At 40.7% G+C, this 25,211-nt stretch overlaps 1 protein-coding gene across 5 annotated transcripts in view; it reads left to right on the top strand.

Moving 5' to 3' along the window:
- LOC131675357 (cadherin-87A) overlaps positions 1 to 25,211 on the top strand; it is a 943,248-nt gene that overhangs the window by 626,259 nt on the left and 291,778 nt on the right. Inside the window, exons 24-25 of one of the 5 annotated variants that reach the window (XM_058954306.1) lie at positions 7,537 to 7,750; positions 7,832 to 8,161. The exons of 3 other annotated variants lie outside the window; for them this stretch is intronic. In XM_058954306.1, the coding sequence (XP_058810289.1) occupies positions 7,537 to 7,750; positions 7,832 to 7,942 (325 nt within the window). In that variant the 3' untranslated portion in view covers positions 7,943 to 8,161. Of the gene's footprint in view, positions 1 to 7,536; positions 7,751 to 7,831; positions 8,162 to 25,211 lie in introns of those variants that run through there. One more of the 5 variants, XM_058954309.1, reaches the window with a different exon arrangement.

Here is a 25,211-nt window from a genome sequence, read left to right as displayed (position 1 = left end):
TTAATTATAAATAATAATGAAAATGAGAATGAGACTAAATAGGACACAGTAAAATTTTGATTTAGATTAATAATGATAATGACCGATTCGAAACAAGTATGACAAATGCTAAGTGGTAAAATGAGCGATACAGAATGGCAACGAAAGTGAACACGGAAAAATCTCCCTCACTTAACAAAAAAAAGAGATACATAAACGATCACGTCCGTCGTTGATAATGCAAAAACAGCAGAATTCGTGAAGAGGTATCCAGGTGCGGCTATGATACAGCAGTTGATCCAGTTGAGAAATTGAACGGATGAGAGGTGTTGATTGTGCGTCAAGTGGATCAAGGTTATGTTGTGCAGGTTGCGAAAGTAATGTAAATTCCAGGGCAAGATGCAAATGATTATGCAGAAAACAGCGTACGTTTATTGAGAGAGAGTGAGAGAGATAGAGATTGTGATGCGCGGATGAGAAACAGGATGTTGTACCGTGTTCTCTCTTTTCTCTCTCTCTCTCTTACAGATTTGGGCGCCGGCTGATGGGTGGATAGTGTGGCAGATCTACGGCTACTCAGTCGGCCGCATTAACAGCGGTGTTGCTTATCGGGCATTAATTGTATTACTTAGGTTTAAAAGGAAATCGGCTGACTGACCAGCCACCGATTCACCTTTGCGCTCGCGATTTGTTACAAAATAAGAAATTACAATATTTACGTTATAAAACAATATTATTTAATGTTAAACAAAAAAAACGCTTATACGACGTGAAAAAATATATTATAATAAAATATACTTCAAACAATTAAACGTTTATCTACGCTTAAAACAGGTATAACAAATATTCCATTGGGCTTTCATTGTCAGACCATCTGCCGCATAGTAAGTAGACTCAAGCCCTAGACCTATTCTATTGTAAAATCGTCATTTAGCCTAGCTTCGCTTGGCTTGGCTTGACTTGGATTGGCTTGGTTTGGCTTGATTCATTTAATATAGTAAAATAACATCTTATAAAATTTGAATAAATAAAAAAATATTATTTATATTTAATAAATGAAATTATTTAGATCTTACACAAGGAGAGCTCTTAGAGAACTTCTAGTTTTTCTATGATTATAATTTCAATTTTTCAAATGGCTTTATAAAAATGATAACATACGTTCAATCTGAAGTTGAAGACAAAGATATGGACTTACCACTGACAAGAAACAGAACGTTCTACTTGCAAATTACAGATGAAAATTCAAAATGGATATTTCAAAAAATCACTGTAACGACTAGGACATTGTAACGTCTAACTATGTATACTCTGAGATAGAGAGTAACCGCGAAAAATAGTAGTTTTTCGCCTGTTTTTGCGCATTTCACAAGCATATGAAAAAAATTCTCAAAATATAATGTGGTATCAAAGTAATCGTCTTAAAAAATCTAAAAGGGCATCTATTTTCTTTTTTTGGAAATATTGAAAAACTACTCTCAATTAAGAGTTGAAGTGTTGTTGAGAAGTTGAGGAGAGTTGAAAAGTTGATTTACGTTTTGAATAGGAGCAAAAATATCAGCTAAATGGTTGAGCAGCTCATCTATCGAGGTAAAATTCATTCCTATAATGGAATTTCTTGCTTCGCTTTCTAATTTTGCTTTGATCATCTTCACAAAATCTTCCTCGCATGAACTTGAAAGTATCCCTTTAGCTTCAAGGCATCCTTCCATGAATGTCATCCATTTGTCAGGGTTACCGCCAAACGCGGATACTACTTGCATGACATCGTTCAAACTTATTATCCTGCCGGAGAATACTGGGATCGATTTCTCTATTTCGGACCCTATTTTTAATTCTGGATTATAATTCCACTTATCGTCGAATCGTTCAATGAAGAACTAATTTAGGCTTTTTTCTAAGTCTTCGTCTGGTACATTGACAATAGCGTCTTCTACTGATTTTAACGATATCGAACTATTAGGACTAGTTTTCGCTTCTATGTTATCTAAATCTTTGTTAAACTGATCCAATTTTCCTAAGTCTGGGTGTAATTGTTCAATCAGATTTGATTTGGGAGTTACAGTGGTTTCACTATCTTTGCTATCAATTACCAATTCATCTAAATGTCAAAGTTTATTACAACTAAGGTCCTCCTATTATCCATGCTAAATTTCGACTGTGGCTGCGTGTCAGGCGTTTATCATTCATGAAATCCAAATCTTTCCTACTGGCTATCTTAATTGGGCAAAGTAGCTTTTTATTATTTTACGATACTAGCATTATTTAACATACTTCACGTTTTTGTTTCTTTTATTTTTATTTATCAATTTTGAACTTATTGCAGCAATATAAATTTTGCACTTCTAGACCTATACAATAGACTATAATATAAATATTTTAAAGAGAACAAGAAATTAATCCGCAAAAAAAGTCTCTTAATGCTAATTAATCACAACACCAGATGTTGGCGACTTATTAGTCTTTTAAGATAGGATTTTGATTCTAATCCGGATGTCTTTTACAGATGAGGATGGGGTTGGATTGAGTAAATTATTTTTATGTAGTTTATTTTTTTTAATTTTATTTATTGGTTTTTTTCTTTTGAGCATTCATTAACTTGAATATTTCTTCTTGTTTTTCCGCTATTTTCTTATCTAATTCTGATATTTCTTCTTTAATAGTTTTTTTTTCCTTTCACTTCTTCTTCGCTACTTTGTATATTTTTCCTTGCCAATTCTATATTTTTTAATATCCTGAGTTACGGTCTAAACAATTCCAGATGTAATTTTTAAATTATTTTTTACTGCGTTTCTTCGTCCATTTTAATTGCTTATCGATTTCTTCTTTACTGCTGAGGTATGCAGCGCGCTCTATTCTTATTTAGACTTTAGGACATTTTTCCGGAAGGACAGAGTTCTCGGAAGGTCCTAATACAATCCTGGCATTAATGTGAATCTTTTCCGTGCTTGCAGGTCAGGCTAATATTATTGGATAACAACAGATTTATCCTATCATCCAATCTCGGTCTTGTTTCGTACTTTGGTTTATTGTGTCGAAATAGCGTGCGTTAGACTCTCGGCAAATCATCCCTTATACAGGTTTAGCTTTGGTTTAATAAAGTAGTTAGAGATCAATAAGAGACGTTCTTATTATTTCGCCTACCCTTTGTCCGGTGTCGGTGTTATTGTTTACATTCGATTCGAACGCGCCGGTAATCCAGCACTGATCGCGAAAGTATAGAAGGAGCTGTTCGTCAACCGAGTTGCCAGCAGTGGCCGACGGAGCGCTGGTAAGCAAGCGCATCAGCGCCCCTAGCGGAGAGTTCGCGCATCTAAGTTGGATCACTGAGAGAACTCGGCGCATGCGTACACCGGAGCGAGGTGAGTGAGTGTGTTTGAAGCACACAGCTAACAGAGCACCGTTTGGCCGTCGTGATAAGTATATTTACTAGGGATAAGCGGTTATACGGCAGCCTGTTACATGTAATAATTTTCTTTTTAATCTAATCTAAGTTATTTATTTCCTACTAAAAAAAGATATTTGTAAAAATTTACAGACTTAATTTTTTGAAAGCTTTAGTTAATTTTCTTATTTTCACATTTAAAATATTATTGGAAATTTTTTGGCGTGTAGCCAATCTCTTATTAATTTTTGTCTGTTTTATTATTGTTTTAATTTGTTTTTTATAAATGTTATTAGTTTTAATTAAATTTACGGAAATATTTCTTAAGCCAGCTATTTGTTCAATCCTACATTTATTTTCCGATTCGAGTTTCGCGATACGTGCATTAAGACAGTACTATTTATACTTGAAATATCGGAGCTGTGATTATTAACTCTATCAATTACGGATATTTGACTTTCTTTTAAATGCGAAATATCTTCAATTAGTTCATCTACCGTGTCGATTACTTCGTTAGGAAAATTATTAAAACTCACGAACGGTGGCATAATAAAAAAAAAAGACAATTGAGTTCATTCAGGAAAAAGGAAAAAATATTCAAATTATTTATTCGAACCTACTGATACTGATGCTACAGCTTTTATTTATAAAGGTAAACTTATTTTCTATTTTCTGAGTTGAGTCAATGATTTCTTCCCTCTTTCCAGAATATATGTATATTTTTAAATATTTTTTTGTCCCTCCTACTTTTTTCACTAACGCAATTCATAAAAAGGAAATCTCTATTTATATTCTTTTCTTAACATTTAACAAAAGAATATTCCTAAATTTTCAATGGTGATTCCTCCGGGGCCTCCAAAAATTTTATGTGACTTCGTGGCAACGACACATCTCAGGTGCAACTGAGGCTTGGCGCAGTCTCAAGGTTCCGCTATCACTAGAAGTGTGTTTTGTCGCCTAAACTAGCTGGAATCACTTATCGAAAATTACTTTAGCCGAGGGGAGATAGTGCCACTGTATCAATACTTCTGTCTTTGGATTCCAGTCAATTGTAGTAATCCAAAGAACAGAAGTACCCCGGATCCTATCGGTAGTAGTGCCCGATTTTTCTTATAAAATTAACATCTAGAGCCTATCTATAGTAGTCTCTAAATACAAAAAAAGGATATTTGAGTTACAAGCTATTCCTGAGATAATGGAGAGACAGATGAATTGAAAATGTTTGTTTCCTTACTGTCTTATTGAAATTTTACTTGTTTCTAGACACGCATGCTTTTATTCTATTCTGGTTAACTTCTTGCTTGACTTGCTCTGCTTGATTTCTTGCCAGTAGTACGAGAAAAATTCCTCCTTTTGGGTCTTGCACAGCCTCTTTTATACTCGGGGGCGAGTTCCTCTCTGTCTCTCGATTTCGGGAGAAATGTAGCAAGCAATGGCGTGCTAATTGGCTTGCTTGTCTCTTCCGATTTTCCCTCGCTTGGTTTTCGGGCCATGATTGGAGCGAAGGCGTGGGGAAAATCAGGGGCACGGACACCGAAGTACAGGCCTTGGCTCGCGAGATGGCTCGTCAAGTACCGTTCACGACTAATATTTGTTCAAAAATTTTATAACTGTTTAATAATTGAATGTTTAAGCAAACCTAATTAACCGTACATTACTTATATACTACTTAATACTAAGAACAATATTACAATTAAATCCGCTGTAAGGTACAGTTAATTATTAATTGTGTACTAATAAAAATAAGGTGACGCTTATTGTCTCGTACGCTGTGTTATGCAAATTTGTGGACAGTCTATTATCATTTCAAGAATTTTAAATTATTCGCTAATCACGCAGTTTCATTTATTCAAAATTTTAATCGGAAAACAAAAATTCTTATATGACATAACAGTCCGTTTACTAGCTAATTTTTCTTAATTTCTTATAGTAAAAGTTCGTCAAATAGCAGAGAATTTATTAAACTTAACGTATATTTTTTTCATTTTCTTTTATTTTCTGCCTAAACTAAGCTTCGGAGCGAGAACTCCGTAAGAGGTTTTGAGGGGTCAAAATTATTTAGGACACATTGCGAAAGTTAAATGTTTAAATTAAAAAAATATATTATTAATTCCAATGCTAAATTTACATCTTGAAAGAGGAAAATTCGTTGGTCAGAATCAGAACAGGATGTAGCCGCAGTTTTATGGCCCTCTCCTTTTATCGACATGTTGTCGCTCTCCGAACGCATATTAGGAGGCTGCATGCCCCTTGCATGCGAACGAGAGAACGCGTTGGGCGGAGGAACGCACTAAATAAAGAACATACTCCTACGCCAATGCTGAATACAGATTTTATTGCTGTTTGGAGACTATTAAGGAAAATTTTTATTGTGATGCTCAACTTGGTTCCCTTCGCTAGTGGGCAACGGTTCTCATTCCGTCCTTGGTTTTGCTATTAAATAAAAATCTCAACGCGATGATCAAAATCGTTTAACTTTAGTTTGTGAACTAAGTTCATTTTAAATAGATGAAAATTCGTTTCTTTTAATATTTTACTTGCAGATGATTCGTTTATGTTACGATCTGGAGCGACTCTGCGGATAGAAGAATGCGCATTTTCAGTAAATGAAAATAAAACATTCAGTCATTGCTCTTCACTCGTTGCTGATCTTGATCTACCAGACTTCGGTAGATCGCTAATACTGTCAACATTATTAAACTTTGTAATTGCATTTTGAACACCTGAGAGTGCAATTGGATTTCGACTAACTTTAAATGTTTTATTAAAAACATTTAAAGTTTAAGCTTTTTCATTTGACCGCAGCCTCTCATCTAAGAATTATTATTATTTCTCTTTCAGTGAGGCGTTGCATTTTATGTTAACGGATTAAATCTTCCTCAAAAATCAATCAGAATGAAAATTCACAATGGAGATAATCGTTTGAGAAATGATAGTTATAATTTGTTATATTTAAGTAAAATTTGTACCATAATTAAACTAGATTTTTGAAAGATAAAATACACATGTAAACTAGATTTTCGAAAGATAAAATAAATCAGAATTGAAAATTTGTATAAGTTTGAATTTATAAAGTTATTAGTTATATAGGTATTAGTTGATAAAGTATTAGTTTTTTTTTGTGAGAGTTAAAAGTTTAAGATTAATGAAATGCAAGATCATAACTTAGAGATTTATGTAATATGTTAATAATTACAATTAAAATCTAATCATTTCATGTAAATCAAGCGTCCTGATCGTGAAAGGCAAGGGGACTCACGTTAATCAAGTACCACAAATGAAACAGATTTTACAACGTCCACGTCGTTGTTTTTGGGTAACATTAAATTTAAAAAAATGACTTTATAATGATTGAGGATTCAAACTCAACACAGATTAGAGTTTATTCATAGCAAGTTTGAGTAAAATTTTCCACTCTATCAATTGTTGTCGTTAAAAAAATTGACCTTTGACAAGAGACATTCAAGATCTAACACGAGGAAAAATCCAAGGTTATCACTGGATATCGTTACTTCTTTAATATTTTCAACCCTAGCCAAAAAGTACAGATCGAAACCGGTCGGACCTTGAAATGACCTTGAAGGACAAGTTCAAGATCAAATCTAAAGTCTCCACTAGATTCCTCATAAAAAGTTACTTGAGTAATGGCCTTCACCTATTTTTTAAAAAGCTTATACCTGCAATATTTATTAGGTATATCATTACTTTTAGGTTATCCTATACATAAAACTTATAAACCTAACTTAACTATGTTGTAATTAACGTTCCCATGCTATAATAGCATCCGATCGATTTTTGTTACATAGTTGTCCACAATATATTATGTATAGGCTATAGTTGAGAAGGAAGTGAATAGTAGCAACGCATCATCACCAGCGTGTAATAAAAAACGCGAAAGAGTTGTACAATAAAAAGATACACATTTCATATATTCCTAAAAGAATACACATTTCATATATTCCTACCCAAAGTTTTCGGTAAGATTTTTTTAAATTTAATTTAACAGATTTTTGTCCAACATATCCAATGCGTGTATATATCAAATTTTTTTTCATCATTTCGACAAATCGAAAGATTAAATTTATTTTATTGTCATAATGAAAATATAAAAATATTGATTTCCTTTGAGTTATATTTCTTTTTAGTAAAAATTCTCTTTTTCTAATTATTAGAAAAATGAAGTTATATGAAGAGCAAGAGCTAACCATGCATGTATTCAGTGAGCCTGAATCTGGTTTAAGTGTTAACAGACGTGGAAGTAATCTGAGCCTTGTAATGGGTGATACATCGCATGATAACATGTATGCTACGATACAACAACCACTATCATCCAAAGCTTTTTCTTCTTCTACACCAGATTACACAACTCTTCCAGAACATGCTAACGTATGTATAAACTTTATTTGGTGAAAATATCACATTTATATAAATGAATAAAAATAAAAAGTTTTTAAAACAATTTTTCAGTTACATGATTCAACAATGGGCTTTCAAGGATCAACATTCCAACCATCCGCAATGTCTCAATTAACATTAGATAATGATGGACAACCTCAACTTGTTTCAGGCTTGGTCTAAATTGCTTTATAATGAAATTCACACAATTTGGAAATAGAAAACTTTTAAAATTGATGCGCAGAAAAAAATCATTTGAGACATAATTTAGAAGTATTATTAGACAGACGAGGTAAAATATTACCGATGCAGTTACCTATTCGGTGAAATAAGAAGATAAAATATGCTCAAATTTATAGACTATTAATATACTGTATGGCATAGTACCCGAACTTTATAATATACCTGTAATAAAATTGTAAATAACTAATTTAAATTTTATTCATTTTATTATATTAAAATTATAATAAATTAATTACTATGATAATATTTTTGATTCATCTTAATTTCAAATTTATTTTCTCATGTGAGTTCAATTAACCGCTTATCTCAATTTATTATAGGCAAATTGAGTAGAGAGTATTCTAGTTCAGTACCAGCTAAGTTTACGCACACGATTTTATAGTTTCAAAAACTAACTCAGTGGGGCTTTTAACGGTAGAAATCTTCCACTTTTCAAAACCTTATCACTATTCGCGATCGCAACGAAACGCAGATGGCGCTAGTGTTTACCAATATGGCCGACCTAAGGTGAAACTGTTTAAATTTTACCATGCAGTTAGATAGGTAGTTTCTCTTTAAAATTAGTTTATTTAAAAATGGAAAGGTCTACGTAATTCGTTATATCTCTAGATGATATTTTGAACCTTCTAGGGCAAACGAGAAGACCTTTGTCCGAAGGTGAAATGGTTTTAAATGCAAATCATGTGATTTTATGTGGTGTGTTGGAGCGAAGCAGTAGTGTAGTGCATATTCTTGGCTTAAGCTTACAAAGCTCTGGGATTCGTGAAAAGCCACACGAAATCAACATAAAAATTGATTTTGAAACTAGCAGTAATGTTGAAAACAAGTACACCTGTGTATGTAGCTGTGCTGCAGGTGCAGGTGGGAGATGTAAACATGTTTTTGCAACATTATTATTGGTCAACAGGTACGATTTTTGTTTTATTTTTTTGCTTGCTTGGGTAGAATTATTAGTTTTTCATTGTGATTCAGTTTGTTTAGATATTTTTATTTAATTTTAGACGTAGTCTAGACAACTTGAATGATTTGAGTTGTACCGATATCAAGCAAAGTTGGGGAAATTTGTCTGCTACAGCTTTAGAACAATATGATCATCCTATAAAAATTGTAGATTTATGTCATTACAATAATCCTTTCAAACTGGATAGAGATTATTCTCATTCGAATGACTTTTTTCTTGAAACTTTATTAAAAGGTTGGTTGATACATTATTCTATTGACTGTATGTCATACGTTGAATGCATGATAAACTTTGTTATTTTTGCTTGTAGGTAGTCCTAAAAGCGAAGCTGCTATTCATATATCCATGCAGCGTGATACTCAATGTCATAATCCAGTAGAAGATTTACTGTACAATGAGAGTTTCAATCATAGACTTATTCTAGTATTACACTTGCTTAAAAGACCATTGAAATTTAGTTTGCCAGTCCCAATTTTGTCTGATGAACGCTGTAAATCATTTTATGATTTACATATAAATTTGAATGAAACTGGTTCTTGTTTCATCTGTCTTAGAACTGTTTATCAGTGTGATGAGCTTTGGAAATCTAGTAGAAGGTTTAGAATTACTGGTAGCGTATGTTATGAATTGTTTACATACTGTACTAATAAGAAAGCCAATTGGGATTCTAAGATAGAGAGTGTGTTTTTTAGTAAATTCAAGGGATCTGACGATACAGATTATGGACACATTAGTGAGCCTAAAGCTAGAGATCTGTATCAGTCAACTTTTAAAAAGTATGTAGCTCAATTAGGTTTTTTTGTCATCCAGATGCTCTATGGCTGGGCACGAGCCCTGATGGAATTGTTTGTGAGGATGAATGTTTGCTTGAAATTAAAAGTCCAAAGTTTGGTAAAACTATGACCGCTTATGAAGCTTTCAAAAAGATGAGTTGTGTTGAATGTGATAAACAGACAGGTACATTAAGTTTTAAGAAAAAACATAAATTTTATGGACAAATCCAGTTTTTACTGTTTACTCCATAAGCAGCAGACAATATTTTCACCTTAGGCTACTTCGCCTAGCGACCACTTGGTGCTGCAGTCGTTTTTGCGATCGCGAATAAAATATCTGTCCATGATAAGCAGCACCGGAGTTGCTGCTCACAGCGCTACCATTTTTCGTAGATAATGCAATTTTCCAAGTCACTCGACAGAGACCTGTGCTCCTGAATATTTATAAAAACTAGAGATTAGGAGAGAGATTGCTAAAGATATGCTTTGCCTTGCGTTGAGTTTTGTTGTGGTGGACCTAGCGGCTATTGTTGGTAATATATCCATTTAGCTAAAGAGGAGAGGGCGGTAAATGGACAAGTCGATTTCAAGGAGTGAAGAGTGAGGAGATGGAAGAGCATGAACGATGAAATTAATGAGATAGTAGTTGTGACATTTTTGTATGACCCTTGCTTTTCGCTGCTCAATGAAAATTTGTTTTTAAATGAAAAATCACTTTCACAACTCAGATAAATATTTCGTTCCTTTAAATAAAATGTTTGAATAAAATAAATGATGAAAAATAATTTGTTTTTAATAAGTATACGTCTTGAGCTTAAACCCAAGCACAACACTTATAACCTTTACGCCTCTCACAACCAAACAAAAAATGCTATACACTTGAAACTTGGTACAGATGTTCGGGAAGAGTGTACCAATATAACAAAATAAAAAAATCGATAATCGAAAGTACGTTGCCCGTGAAATTTGAAAAGTCACCTTACTTTTTGAACACACCTCGTATATCGTAAGCTCTTCCTTCTTTAATAAATATATAGTCCGGGCTCCCAGAAATGAGGAAATAGACAAAGCTGTTGTTTTTACTTTTAAATTTTCCACGGTTTCCGTATACACCAGGATTACACAAAATATTTTCAGCCAAACTAAAAAATGTTGTGAAATTTGGGTGACACAAAAATTTTGAAAACGTCTTAGAAACATTCATAAATTTATTGATACCCAGATAAAACTGCGTTTTTATCTGCATTTTTAAATTCAATTTTCACTAAAAATCTAAACAGGTAATATTTTAATCGCTTGTAAAAAGTTTTCCAAATGTTTTTATATAGTTTAGTCGATTAACATATTATAAGTTTGAGTTCCTACGAATAAAACAAAAATATTGAAAGTGTTCTCAAAAGGTTTTCTGTTATTCAAATTTTATGTTTCGTGAATATTATAATTCAGACTTTCGATAATGTATTGTATTTTTTTATCCGAGGAGAGAATTCTAAAAAAGTACTAATGATAATGGAAGTGTTGAGTTGACCCGAGGGTCGAACAACCAAAATCCATCTCTTCGATTACACAGGTCCACAAATAAAAAAAGTGTTTGTACTTTTGACCAGACATATTTTTTCTTACGTATTTTTCAACGCTAAATCCGAATTTGCAATAAAAAAATAGCCTTTGCCCGCATATTTTGAGGTTTATAATGAAACACCTCATTTTTTGAGATTTTTTGGAAGTTTTTCGAAATTACAAATAAAAAGAGTGCAAATAAAATTATTTGGACTACAGAATTGAACTCTACGGGAAAAAATATATCAAAACTATGTCTTGAATATATTTTGAACTATTTTTCAACCCCCCATACTGAGTTGAAACTACTAAAAAACGAAAAAAACCGATATAAATTTGATTCGAAATCGATTGAAATTTGATTTTGTCAGTTCAAAACAATCAGCAAGCATTATAAATATGGTATATTAGATGTTTTTGAGGTTGCTGATCATATTAATTTAACGCTAAACCTACCAGAGCGGTCAAATGACCGCTTCTAAAGTCCAAAAAATAAATGATTTTTAATTATTATATAATAATTATTTTATGTATACTGTTTATGCTGAATTCTATATTAATTACAATCAACTAGAGAAGACTATAATTATTTATTTCAAAAGTGGTCATTTGACCGTAATTTGGTAGAAATAGTAAAATGTTGTTCCCGCAACATCATCGTCTTGAAAAATGTCTTGGAAATCAGTCAGAAGTTGAGCAAATTTCTTCTTTTGTGAAGAATCTAAATTACTAATGTTATTTTTGAAGAGTTCTAGCAAGAAATCTGGTACTTCTTTAACATATTCTGTCATTCTACAACATTCTGCGGCAGCATCACTGACAACCATACCTGTAGTACTCTTAAAAATGTCACTTATTGATTCTGTAATTCTGGTCTTATTCAAAAAATCACACCCAAGTATACAGTCGTCAGTAATGTCTGCAACAAAAACTGTCATCAAGATTGAATATTGACCCAAATTAACGCGGACAATTGTTTTGAATTGGATAGGAACTTCTTCACCAGTGGGATACCTCACACTCGGACCATCATAGAAAATTTTATGATAATGAGGATCAACAAATCGAAGATTGACGATCGTCACGTCTGAACCTGTATCTAATTTAAAAACGCATAACTGTCTGTCTATACTACCCTCAAACTGAAAAGTCTTCAAATTTCCAAGAACTCTACGAACGCGCATATTCGACAAATCAGGTCCAGCAACATTATTGTAAGGAGCTTGTTCACTAAATCTCAAACCCGCTTCTGAAAGTTCGACACACCCTAGTTTCCCTGCTCCGGGCATCGAGAGCGTGTATGTCCTTTTTTATGACAATGATAGCATTCAATATTCTTCAACCATTCTCGAGGATCGAATGGTTGACTCTGTTTGCCATTATCTATACTATTTGCTTCATTTTGAAATTTATCTTCTGAAGAACTTGAGTTATTCTGGAAATTTCGCGCATTTCGAAAGACGGGAATCTTGTTTCTTTCTTTGATCGATTTCACTTCTAGAGCACGAGCTAAAGCTATTTTCAAAGAAGAACGTTCCATTTTCCCCCCGTTTACCGACGGTAAGAAAGTTGGTGGATAGTACCTACTGGGGTCTACAGGGGGCTGTTACTCAAGTCAAGTGCCCCCTTCCCCGGGGACTTCCGGGCTAGAGAGAGCTTTTGTTTTATGTCCGTTCTCCGACAGCAACGATAAGAACTTGCGACTTATTTTCAATTGTTTAGCATCATTTAATAAAGAAATAAAATCATCTAAGTAGTTCGTTATGTGTCCAGTTAATTACCTTCAAATACAATATTTATACGCCACCTTACTTGAAATCTACGTTCAAATTCTTTTAAGTCTTGGTGAAACCTTTCACCTTGCTCTTCACTAAAGTTACCGTTATTTTCACGAAATTGATCAATATGAAAATCAAAAAAATAAAGTTTTAATTTCATTAGGCAGCCTAATTTCTGGTAATTACATACCATTCTTTCAACAATATTTATTTAATCTACGTCTTTTGTGTTACCTAGAAATTTTGTTGATACCTCTTTAAAGCTTGACCATGCTGTTTTCTCGGATTCATTCATAGTTGTGTCAAAGTTTTCATCTCTAAATAAAGTATGGATTTCAGGACCGTCAAAGGGGCGTTCTTTTAATTTAGCATCTGATTTCTTATGAAAGACTTTTTCTAAGTATTTAAAACATTGGCCATTTTTGTTCAATGTCTTGACTAATTGTTTCATCAACCCAAGCTTTATATGCAGAGAAGGTATTAAAATTTTAGACGGATTCAAGAGAGGTTCTTTAAGAATATTCTGTTTTCAAGGTTCGAATAACTCTCTTGATGGCCAATGCTATTTTTTGTAGTGATTTGTTCGATCTCTACTATCGAACATACACAAACAACATGGATATTTTATGAATCTAGATTGTTGTCCTTATATCATGGATAAAATTTTCAAGTCTCCACAAAATTGTCAATTATTTTCTTTGCAATTTTATTTTGTCAAAACCAATTCAAGATTTGAATACTTTTCTTTGAGCGTAGTAGAATGTGCTAATGGTATAGGAGCATACTTGTTCCTATTGTGAAAAAGTACTGATTATTATGTGTGTTCTAATAGACACACATGTTGTTAGTGTCTTTCTAGCAAACGAGCGACACTATAATTCGATGTGGTGTATTGCTGCATACATGAGGCCCCGCTCACTTAACGCTCGCTAGTTAATTATTAAATATATTTTAACGTATAAGTATATTTATGGAAAAAAAATCAAATAACTGGAATATATATATGTATATAGGGGTTCTTTATAAAGTTCGAATTAAAGCTTACTCGGGAATTTTAGCAGCTTGGAACCGAGCTTGTCGAAATATCGTAGACGTACGATTTATCCCGTACACATGCATATCATGTTATCCGGGGACGTGCTTAATTTTTAAATACTTAGTCAGCGTAGGCTATAATGCTATGTAATTGAGAAGATCGCGTTACACTGGCGCGACCGGTATTTATGATAATAAATGGAAAGAGTCGCGAAAGCAAAATACCAAAGCCAAAATAATTAAAAATTTAACGAACGCATACACGTCTACATATATATATGTATATATATATGTAGTTATACACAAAATGAATATGCGGAAATTTGCCAAATGGTAATTAATCCAAATATTGTTATTATTATAGAAAAAATAGGTAAGAAGAAAATAAGTTTACACTAATGAACCTTGAGTTACTTACTTGTTAGAAGTTTATTTATTATTATTATTAGTAGGTTTGTCCTCGAAATTTTATAGTTATAATTGTGTATATTGTCAAAATATTCGTCCAATGAAATATAATCCTTTTATTTTTGCTGGTCCTTATAATAACTGTTATCCTTGTACAAGTAATTATGCTGTAATCGATCTGAACGTACGCCGTATACGTATATATTGTAACGGGGTATGACCGTTTAATGATTATATCGCGCGATTATCTTGAAAAGACACGCGAACTTGTCAATGCTCACTACTATTCCGGGAGAGCACGAGAAAGCATACGCGGGTCAACCGATTATCGTTTATAACCTAAAGTTAAATTGAGTGGAAGCTATGTGAGATGAGAGAATTAACGAAAACACTTGTTAGTATGGTAAATCGGATCTTTTATTATTCCTCTAAACTCACAAAAGGTCGGCCCGCGCGTTTGTTTACATGCACGCTCGCTCATCGACAACACGCTTTGCCGGTACGCTCGCCGCTCTTTGTTACGAGTGCCATTGCATGCACGCATTAAATATTAGAATCAAGTTATTATTTGTGTAATCGCGAACGCGAAATTAAGCTGGCCAGCTTACCTTTTATTCGCAGGCGATCGGAGAGAAACAACGAATACTTCGCACAGCACAGAACAGTTTTATTGTTGTTTTGATGTTCGCGAGTCGCGAACGCGCGCACGCACTGGTTTCGCCCTCGATGGCGAAACCTCTCACACTCTCTCTCTTTCTCGTTCTGGCCTCCGGCTGGTACTCGATGGCTCCTTGGCGGCTGCACTCCTGGAGCACTGGTCGCTGTTATTATTAGAGCGTACGGACGTCAAGGGCACGTGAATCGAAGGGATGATATCGGAAGCGGACGGACACTTTGATGGTCGATGCTTCACTGGTTCAAATTCGTTCGCGCGCGTTCCGTCTGCTCGCGTGCCGAATTCCTTCGTTACGTATTTTTGTCCCCCCGGGAGGTGCTGCCCTCACGGACAGCAATAAGGTTAAATGGTTAGCGCTAACTTGACGTTTACCGTCACAGCCCCCTTCCAGTCTGGGCCTATAGGGTCCTTGACGATGATTGCGTTAGCGCTATACTTTCCGAGGAGGAGATGAGGAAGGATAATAAAGGATCATAGTCCGAGTAATGTCAAATTTATGTTTTATTGGACGGCAGGGCGATGTATCGGTGGTCCTGCCCACGGGGGCAGGACATTATCACCTAGCTGGCCTCGGTGGTAATTCCCGGCCCTGGTCGTCCAACGGAGGTCGGCCGCGCGCCTCCCACCCCAGCCTCTCTTGGACCAGGTCGGCGTGTTGTCGCACGCGTGGGCAGCGGTCCGTGCGAGTCACCCCGGGGTAGTGGCATACGTTGCACCCTTCCCACTGAGCGCGGGAAAGGGTGCCCCGTGGGAGCCCTTGCTCTCTGGGGGTCAGAGGCAACCCGTTTCTACGGTTCGGGGCGGACCAAAATGGTCTTTCGACCGTGGAATCCGCACCCGAGGGGCCTAAAACCACATTGATGTGGATGGGCCCCGTTGCCTGACCGCCTTGGCTCCCGTCCACATTAACCACCAGGGTTACCCCGCCTTCTTGCGAGCCCTGGTGCGGCGTAATCCCCGACCTGGCTTCCGGGGCCGTTGTTCTGGCTCCGGCGGTCGGAGACTGGGGGAGGCTGGTGGTGTTGCCACTCGCCGGGCCCTCGATGGCCTGGCGGAGGCGCTGCTGTACGCCCCTGATCGCCGACGCGAACTGGCGACGGCGGGACACCACCTTATCCCAATAGTCCAAGTCTTCCGGGTGGTGTCCCGCGGCTGTGTACGCGTCGAACTCTGCGTACACAGTCCGCTGGAGGATGTTGAGGGTCGTCCAGCCGCGCTCGACTTCCCTCAACCCCTCGACGATGTCTCCCCAGGTCCGCCCGCCAGACGGGGGTGTCTGACTGGTGAACCTCGGGCGCCAGGTCGCGTCGGTGGCACCCTCCTCCGTCTGGGTGCCGATGGTCGCGGTCGGGACTTTCCGGGGAATTGGTCTCCCCGGGGTCCGGGCAGCGGGGTGGTGTCGTCTCGTGCGATGCCGTGGGTCCTCGACGGCATCGCGGTCGACTCGTCGGCCGAGAGCTCTTCAATGAGCACGGATGACGAGCTCTCGTGAGCTCGCACCCGTGCTCGCTCCTCTTCCTCCTTCTTCTCAGCGAGCAGGTGGAGTGCGGCATGAACCACCCCCTCGACGGCGGGACCTAAGTCCAGGCCGAGGAGGGCGGCTGCCGCTTGCTCGAACTGATCGAGGGTAATCTGCATCCTGTAAATGTCCGGCGAGTTAGTATCCTAAAAACAACTTTGGATATCGAAGGTGGGCGCCTGTTCGGCTGCCCAGGGCCTTCGTCGCCGGAATTGAAGGTGGGATCCTTGGCGTCAGTCTCCCAGGTCCTTCGTTCGCCGTGTATCATGCATCCACGGTTGTCGCTTTCGGTGGTCTGCCCCTCTTCCTCTTCACGATGATGGGAGGAAGGGCTCGTGTCGTTTGTCGATGTTGTGTGGTGTGTGTAGTTCGCGCGGACTTACGAGGTCTTCCTCGTGGGCGCTTCGTCGGGTTAGTAGGAGGGATATCTAGTGGGACTCGGCTGGGGAGATTACGGCGAGTACGGCGAGGTGATTTCGGAGTTGTCGCGTCGTCATTTCGGAGTGTATTATCTGAGGTGTCGGCGCTCCCGTTTCCGTGTATCGAGGTATCGCTCGCGTTAGGCGGGACGTTCATCGCCTCGGTTCCCTCGGTGGTAGAGGTCTCGTCGTCATCTCGCGTTCGGGGCCCATTTGCCGGTATGTCGTCGTCTCGTCCATAATAGGGTTTGAGGTCTTTAGCATGTATTAGCTCTGTGACCTCTTCCTGTTGGTTGGCGAGGCGATATGAGTTGGCGCCGAGTACCTTTGTGACGATAAAGGGGCCGATGAACTTGGGTGCTAGTTTCGCGGAAATGCCCTGTGCCGCGCAGGACAGTATACGATTCTTTTTCCACACCCAATCACCTTCTTTGAACCTGTGGTCCCTGTGTTTGGCATTGTAGTACTTGGACTGCCTCAGGGACTCATCCGAGGCGCTCTCGTGAGCTTGCTGAATGGTGAAACGGCTATTCTGCATGTGCTCGTTCCATTGCCCGATTCGAAGCAAACTCTCTTCTTGCTCGGCGAGCTCGTCCATCCGTTTCCGGAGAGTATTCGGGGCTCCCGGTTGTCTGCCGTAATTGAGCATGGCCGGACTAACCCCGGTGGAACTATGGACGGCCGTATTCAACGCGAACATGAGTTCGGGTAGCGCTCGGTCCCATTCTCGATGATTCCCCTGCAGATATGACGTTATCATCGTCTTCAAGGTGCGGTTAACCCTTTCCGTAGGGTTAGCCTGCGGGGTATAGGTTGGGGTGAAGGTCCGTTTTATCCCCTGATCTCTCAGGTACCCATCCACCAACTGGTTGCGGAACTCGGTGCCGTTGTCAGACAAGAAGATCTTGGGTGTGCCGAAACGTAGGATTATTCGTTCCCGAAGTTCCTTTACGATCGTCTTGCCGTTAGCACTACGTATGGGTATGCATTCGACCCATCGCGTGAATACGTCGATGAATACCAGGACGTATTCGTGCCCTCGTGGGCTCTTCGGGAAGGGTCCGGCGATGTCGCCCGCGACCACTTGCCAAGGCATAGACCATGTTCGGTCCTGCATGAGCCCGCGCGGCGGTCGCTGCTCGACCTTGCACTGTTGGCAGATCTGGCACTTTTGGACGTATCCCTTCACATCCGTGTACATTCCCGGCCAGTAATAGGACTGGGCGACACGGGCGAAGGTCTTCTCGCGTCCTAAGTGTCCTGCCGTCTCTAGGTCGTGACTTTCAAACAATACCGCTCTGCGTTCTTCCGGGGGCACGACGAGTTTCCATTCGTCGCCATACCGATCTCCTCCTGGATGATCATAATTCAGCTTTCGGTGATACATCACCCGGCCGACAACCTTCCAATTCGGGTATTGCTCTGGTTGGCTCTCGACGCGTCGGAATTGATTCGTGTACCAGGCGCTGTCCCTTGGCTTCGGCTGGTCCATTACGCCAACCTCTGCCTTCGTGGGCTCGAAAGCGCGTGATAAGGCGTCGGGCAATACATTGTCTGCCCCCTTTCGGTATTCGATCTCGAAAGTATGGCCTTGAAGTTGTAAGGCCCATCGGGCGAGACGTCCAATTGGATTTTTCAGGTTGTATAGCCATTTCAGGCTATTGTGATCAGTTACCACCCTGAACGGGTACGCTTCTATGTATGGGCGAAACTTTTAGATGGCCCACACGACCGCCAAGCATTCGCGCTCCGTAGCTGAGTAGTTTTGCTCAGCCGGATTAAGGACTCTGCTGGCGTACTCTATGATTCGGTCGCCGTCTCCTGCCTTTTGTAACAGGACGGCCCCGATTCCGGTAGCGCTAGCATCTGTCTCTAGCACGTACTGCCCATCTGGTTCTGGTAATCCCAGGCATGGTGCGGACATCATGAGTGCCTTAATTTTGGCGAAGGCTTGTTCCTGTTCCTCTCCCCACACATATTCGCTCTTTTTTCCTGTTAACCTCGTTAACGGTTGAGCGTGCGTGGCGAAGTCGGTCAAGAATCTGCGGTACCACGAAGCTACCCCAAGAAGGTGCGCAGCTGTCGCACGTTTCCTGGTCTTGGGTACTCCATGATAGAGCGCACCTTTTCAGGATCTGGCCTGATCCCCTCGCGGTTGATCAGCAGCCCGAGGTATTTGGCTTCAGACTTGCAGAAGATGCTTTTCTCTCGATTGATCGAGAGGCCAGCTTCGCACACCCTGTCCAATACGGTTTTTAAGTGTCGTAGGTGATCCTCGAAACTGGACGATACCACTATGATATCGTCCAAATAGGCGAAGGCGAATTCGCCTAGTTCGGGACCGATCACACTATCGATCAACCGCTGGAAGGTGGCACCGGCGTACGAGAGACCGAACGGCATTCGTACGAACTGGTAATGTCCCAGTCCAGGTACGGTAAAGGCCGTAATCGGCCGAGATTCGATCTTGAGTGGGATCTGGTGATATGCGCTACTGAGGTCGAGCGTCGATATATAGCGCGCATTTCGCAAACGTCTTAATATATCTTGCATAAACGGTAAGGGATACGCATTCGGCTCGGTGACTTTATTGACCTTTCGGAAGTCAATACAAAATCGGTATGAGCCGTCCTTCTTGCGTATCATTACCACCGGGCTCGATCAACCACTGTCGGCTGGTTCGATTACCCCTTGGGTCAACATTTCCCTTACCAGTCTATGCATTTCTTGCTCGACCTTGTGCGATACTGGGTAGTAACGCTGCTTAATTGGCTTCGTATCCCCGACCCGAATCTCGTGCTCGATGCCTGCCGCACATCCCAAGCCCGTCGGGGCTCGGGATAGAGCCTCGTCGATGGTCTTCTGCAGCATGGTCTGTTGCGTAGCCGTAACCTCGGCTAGTCCGATTGTGGCTAACCTCGGACCAGCCTCCAAACTAGCTACTTCTAGTTCCATTTTGGCCTGCGATCCCTTGAACAACAATGTGTTATCGTCTGGGTCAAGTACCGCACTGAACAACCTGACGAAGTTCACTCCTAAAATACATTCTTCGACGAGGGTAGGGAGGATGGCTACTCTCGTCGGCATCGTTAGTCCTCCCACGGTGAAAGGTAGCATAGCGTGACCGACGATCGTCAACTTACGACCGTCTGGTAATCCTGCTGTTCCCGCGTGGGTGGTGTCTAATCTGACGCCTAGTACAGTCGCTATTTGTAGAGCATTACTACCCATGGCTGTGGTGGAAGCTCCCGGATCATAGAGGGCCCGTATTTGGAAGTCCCCTATTTTCACCGGTAGCCACCAGCGCGTCTCTTGTTCCGGGGAATATCGGGAAACAGTTGCGGCGGCTCCACAGCTTTGCTCTTTATTCGTTATAGCGCTAACCATTGTACTCTTGCGTGTTCGAGTGGCGCTACTTATCATTCGAACCCCTTTGGTTCGGGCGATTGGAGTTTCCATGAGGTTCTTCTTCGACGGTTTATTTGCCTTAGCCCGCGCCCCCGAGGGCGTGTGCGATCCGTACGTCACTGCCTCGGTTGGTCTAGGGTCTTTGGCTTTACTAGTGTCGTAACTTTTCTTCTCCGAACGCACTCTTCCACCACGCTTATCTTTGGCGTCAGCAATGGAGTTCTCGTCCTCGACGCCCAACACGCTCGCTGTTAGCGGCGTGGGCTGTGTTGGCGGAGGCCGCGAGACCTCTTTGACGGGGTTTGGGTTATTGGATGAAGGAGTGGGATCAACCCCACCTATCCACTCCTTTGGTCGTTTCCCTTATTACACTGGGGACAGAACTTCCTATAATAACCCAGTAGGCCGCACTCGGCACATTTGATCGGCCCAGAGAATTCTCTTCCTCGTTTACGGGGAGTCTCCGGCCTTTTACTTCGGTCCTCGGAAGTCGAACTTTTATCGGTGCGGTTATTCTTCATTTCCGCCGATATTTCCTTAAGGGATAACAGCATTTGGTTGAATACGTCGGTGGGGGGAACCTTCTTCTCAACATCGACGGCTTCCAGACTCGGGTTAGGTGCTGCCCCCGGGGGCGTCGGTGTGTAGACGACCTGGTGCGTCACCTTCTCGAGTACCTTCTCCATGCGTTCCAACCTATCGCTGACTTCCGGTTTATCACCGGACATGGAAGCCACTTTCCCTTTACGAGCCTTGCTCGCGTCGGTGCGGGGATGATATGCCATCTCAGGATACAAAGTCGACTGAGGGTCAGGTATCGTCCGCTCCATCCTCCGCTGATGCAAGTTGTGCTGGGCCGTCATGGCCAGGACGTTTAGGGTTCGTACGGAGTCCACTTCTGATCTCCGTATTTGGCTTTGGATTTCCGGTAGGAGGTTGGTATGAAGCAGGTCTAGCTGGCTCTCGTGCGTCATCCTGGGGTTTAGCCGACTCATTAGGCCCATCAGGTTCGCGATGTACACGTTCGCGGGTTCGTCTGGACCCTGATATCGGCCTTGTACCTCTTTGGTTAGACGTTGCTGCTGTTGCCTGCTAGTTCCAAACCACGCTCTGGCGTCTGCCTCGAAATCCGCGTAGGAGAACCATTCATTCCGCATTGCCTCAAACCAGACGAGGGCAGGACCGGCGAGTAGCTCGGAGACAGCCGTGAGCATCTCGTCTTCCGTGAGTCCAGCGCTGCTCCTCGAGTTGTCTAATCTCGTTAAGAAGGTGTCGATGCTCGCGTTGCCTTCTCCGGAGAACCTGAGCTTCCATCTCCTGACGATGCGGCCGACGTCCCTTGTTGTGGATAACGGGCTTGACGTCTGTTGGGATGACCACATGCTCGGCGGGTGGTTGTTCACTTCAGCATTAACTCCACCGAGTTGATGCTGTCCACCCTCTCCAAAAGGGGGCGTTCGGCGGGGTGTTCTGCCGGGGGCCCCCGTGGGCCTCGGTCCGGGTCCGGCTGGAGTACTCTGGGGTAGCCTTGCGTCGTAGTGGCATGTGAATGTGTCCTGGAATGCGACGCTCCTACGCGTGTTTTCGGGTTGTGGTTCCTCATTGGAACTGTTCGACTCGTCTTGCCGCGTAATTTTGTTTACGGCATTCTCTAGTTCCGTAATCCTGGTTGCTAGGTTGTCCATGTGTTCCTGCACCCTGATGTTGGTCTGGACGATTTCTTGTATTATTTGGGTTAGGTCAGACGCATTTCTATTTCGTGAGTCTTGTACCTCCCATTTCCTCTCATGTTCCCTGCACCGGAAAATGAGGTCTTGAACCATTACCGCGAATGCCGGCGGGAGTCTGAATTGGCTGCCATCATCAGCCGTAATAGTAATTTCCTTATTACTATTTGATTCTTCTCCGCTGTCCAGGGCATTCGCGATGTTTATCGCGGTTTTTTGGACTCGCGAAATTACGTCCGCACTCTGTAGTAGCTGGGCTAGCGGGTGTTCTCCTTCCTGCTCGGATGCTGTGTGTTCCTGGCATAGGGATGCAATTAGCTCCGAGCGTAGGGCGGCTCTTTTGGCTGGACTGCTGTTATGGTGTTCGGCTTCCGCGAAATCTGTTGCGGAATAGTCGCCGAGTAGCCAGTTGTGTAGTCTTGCAGCTCTCGAGAGCTTGCTCCCGCTAGTTTTGAGCTCCAGCTGGTCGAGGTATTCTTCTATTTCCTCCTCCTGGAGCGTCCATACCCAATTTTCTACTTCAGTCTAAGTGCGGTCCATGATTTGCTGTTAGGTTACTTGCGGTTGATTTTTATGTAAATTTACAGGTATGTTACGCGCGTGCGAGTGTTATATTAAAATTCGTGCGCCGAATTGAAAAATAAAAAATATTTTATTTGTCAGCACTGGGCTTGATCAAGGGCGCTTTACGGATTAATTGCCGAAAAATTCTTTGCTCGTCAATACGCAATATAATGATCCCACCTATCAGGCGTACTAACTGTTTGTTAGCACGGCTGTGTGAGTTAGTATCTAAAATATTGTAATGAGCGTTGTGCGTAAACACCAATAACCGCAGTTAATAATATTAAAAAAAAATTTTTACGTTACGACAATGTCAAATAAAATTATTCAATTAAATTAATTTCGTTTGAAAATTGCCGGTGTTAGTTTTCCCCGGGCCAACGGGTATAATATTATTTACGGCAACTTTCAAAATTTGTTGATATTTACGCTCAAGAATTTTTCGGTCGCACTCGCACGCGTTCACAGTCAATGTTTACAATTTTTCGCCGCGGCGGGCCTTCGCAAGCTAGCTAACGGGCTTTGTTTACTATTGTGGCTTTCGGTGTCGAGTGCGCACAACAACACTTGACTGCCACCTGAGCTACTGGTTGACCGAGCGCAAGGTTAATATTAAGAACCGGTGTTTTGAACAATCAGAAACACCGTAGGTTCTTTAACGTTGGGCGCCATGTAACGGGGTATGACCGTTTAATGATTATATCGCGCGATTATCTTGAAAAGACACGCGAACTTGTCAATGCTCACTACTATTCCGGGAGAGCACGAGAAAGCATACGCCGGTCAACCGATTATCGTTTATAACCTAAAGTTAAATTGAGTGGAAGCTATGTGAGATGAGAGAATTAACGAAAACACTTGTTAGTATGGTAAATCGGATCTTTTATTATTCCTCTAAACTCACAAAAGGTCGGTCCGCGCGTTTGTTTACATGCACGCTCGCTCATCGACAACACGCTTTGCCGGTACGCTCGCCGCTCTTTGTTACGAGTGCCATTGCATGCACGCATTAAATATTAGAATCAAGTTATTATTTGTGTAATCGCGAACGCGAAATTAAGCTGGCCAGCTTACCTTTTATTCGCAGGCGATCGGAGAGAAACAACGAATACTTCGCACAGCACAGAACAGTTTTATTGTTGTTTTGATGTTCGCGAGTCGCGAACGCGCGCACGCACTGGTTTCGCCCTCGATGGCGAAACCTCTCACACTCTCTCTCTTTCTCGTTCTGGCCTCCGGCTGGTACTCGATGGCTCCTTGGCGGCTGCACTCCTGGAGCACTGGTCGCTGTTATTATTAGAGCGTACGGACGTCAAGGACACGTGAATCGAAGGGATGATATCGGAAGCGGACGGACACTTTGATGGTCGATGCTTCACTGGTTCAAATTCGTTCGCGCGCGTTCCGTCTGCTCGCGTGCCGAATTCCTTCGTTACGTATTTTTGTCCCCCCGGGAGGTGCTGCCCTCACGGACAGCAATAAGGTTAAATGGTTAGCGCTAACTTGACGTTTACCGTCACAATATATATATATATATATATATATATATGTGTGTATTTTATAATAATGCGTTAATAGCTGATAGCAAGGATATGAATATACTGATTTGATGAATTTAACAATAAATAAAAACTGATTGACAAAAAAAAACTGAGATCAAAACTATATGAAAGCAACTGAATAAAACTGTATGTAAATCTGAACGGAATACGACTGCTCGTGATTAGCTCTGGCGCTAGACTGCCTTTGTCAGGCGTGGGCGATACAGTCATCCCACGCGAGAGTGTTACTACGCCGTCACCGCATTACTACGCGGCCGCCGAACCGCCTACGCGTGCTTAACGTGTACAATTAATACGCGCGGCGCGATTATACATAATACTAGTACATATAAGTTTTACATTACATATATCAGGATTAAGTGAATTTTAAAAGTTGTCACTTAACACTGATTTAAGGCTGTGCTGTGATAAATCAATAAACAATCGCCAATCTTCAGGTTTGTACACGTCTGGCTTTAACTCATCGATGAGTCCTTTTACATCAATGTAGTAAACTAGATCTGCATCTTCATTAAAATACTTACAAAACTTTTGTTCTCGGTATGTACTTACTTTAGTACACTTTGTCACTATATTTTTTCTCTTTAAGTCTGAAGCTAGTAACTCCAATTGTTCTTTCGTTAAACCAATATTTCTAATTAAATCGTTCAGACTTTTCTGATTTATTGATTTAAATTAATATGATCAGCAACCGCAAAAACCCCCAATATACCATTTATAATGCTTACTAATTGTTTTGAAGTGACAAATAATTTACAATCGAATTTCAATCGATTAGGAATCAAATTTAGCATGATGTAACGGTCCTATTTATGAGCT

This window comes from Phymastichus coffea, unplaced genomic scaffold, assembly GCF_024137745.1.
Source record: "Phymastichus coffea isolate CEN01 unplaced genomic scaffold, Cenicafe_Pcof_1.1 PCOF00020, whole genome shotgun sequence".
NCBI classification, from domain to species: domain Eukaryota; kingdom Metazoa; phylum Arthropoda; class Insecta; order Hymenoptera; family Eulophidae; genus Phymastichus; species Phymastichus coffea.
The sequence above is the reverse complement of the archived record's forward strand: the minus strand, read 5'-3'. Positions and strand labels throughout refer to the sequence as shown.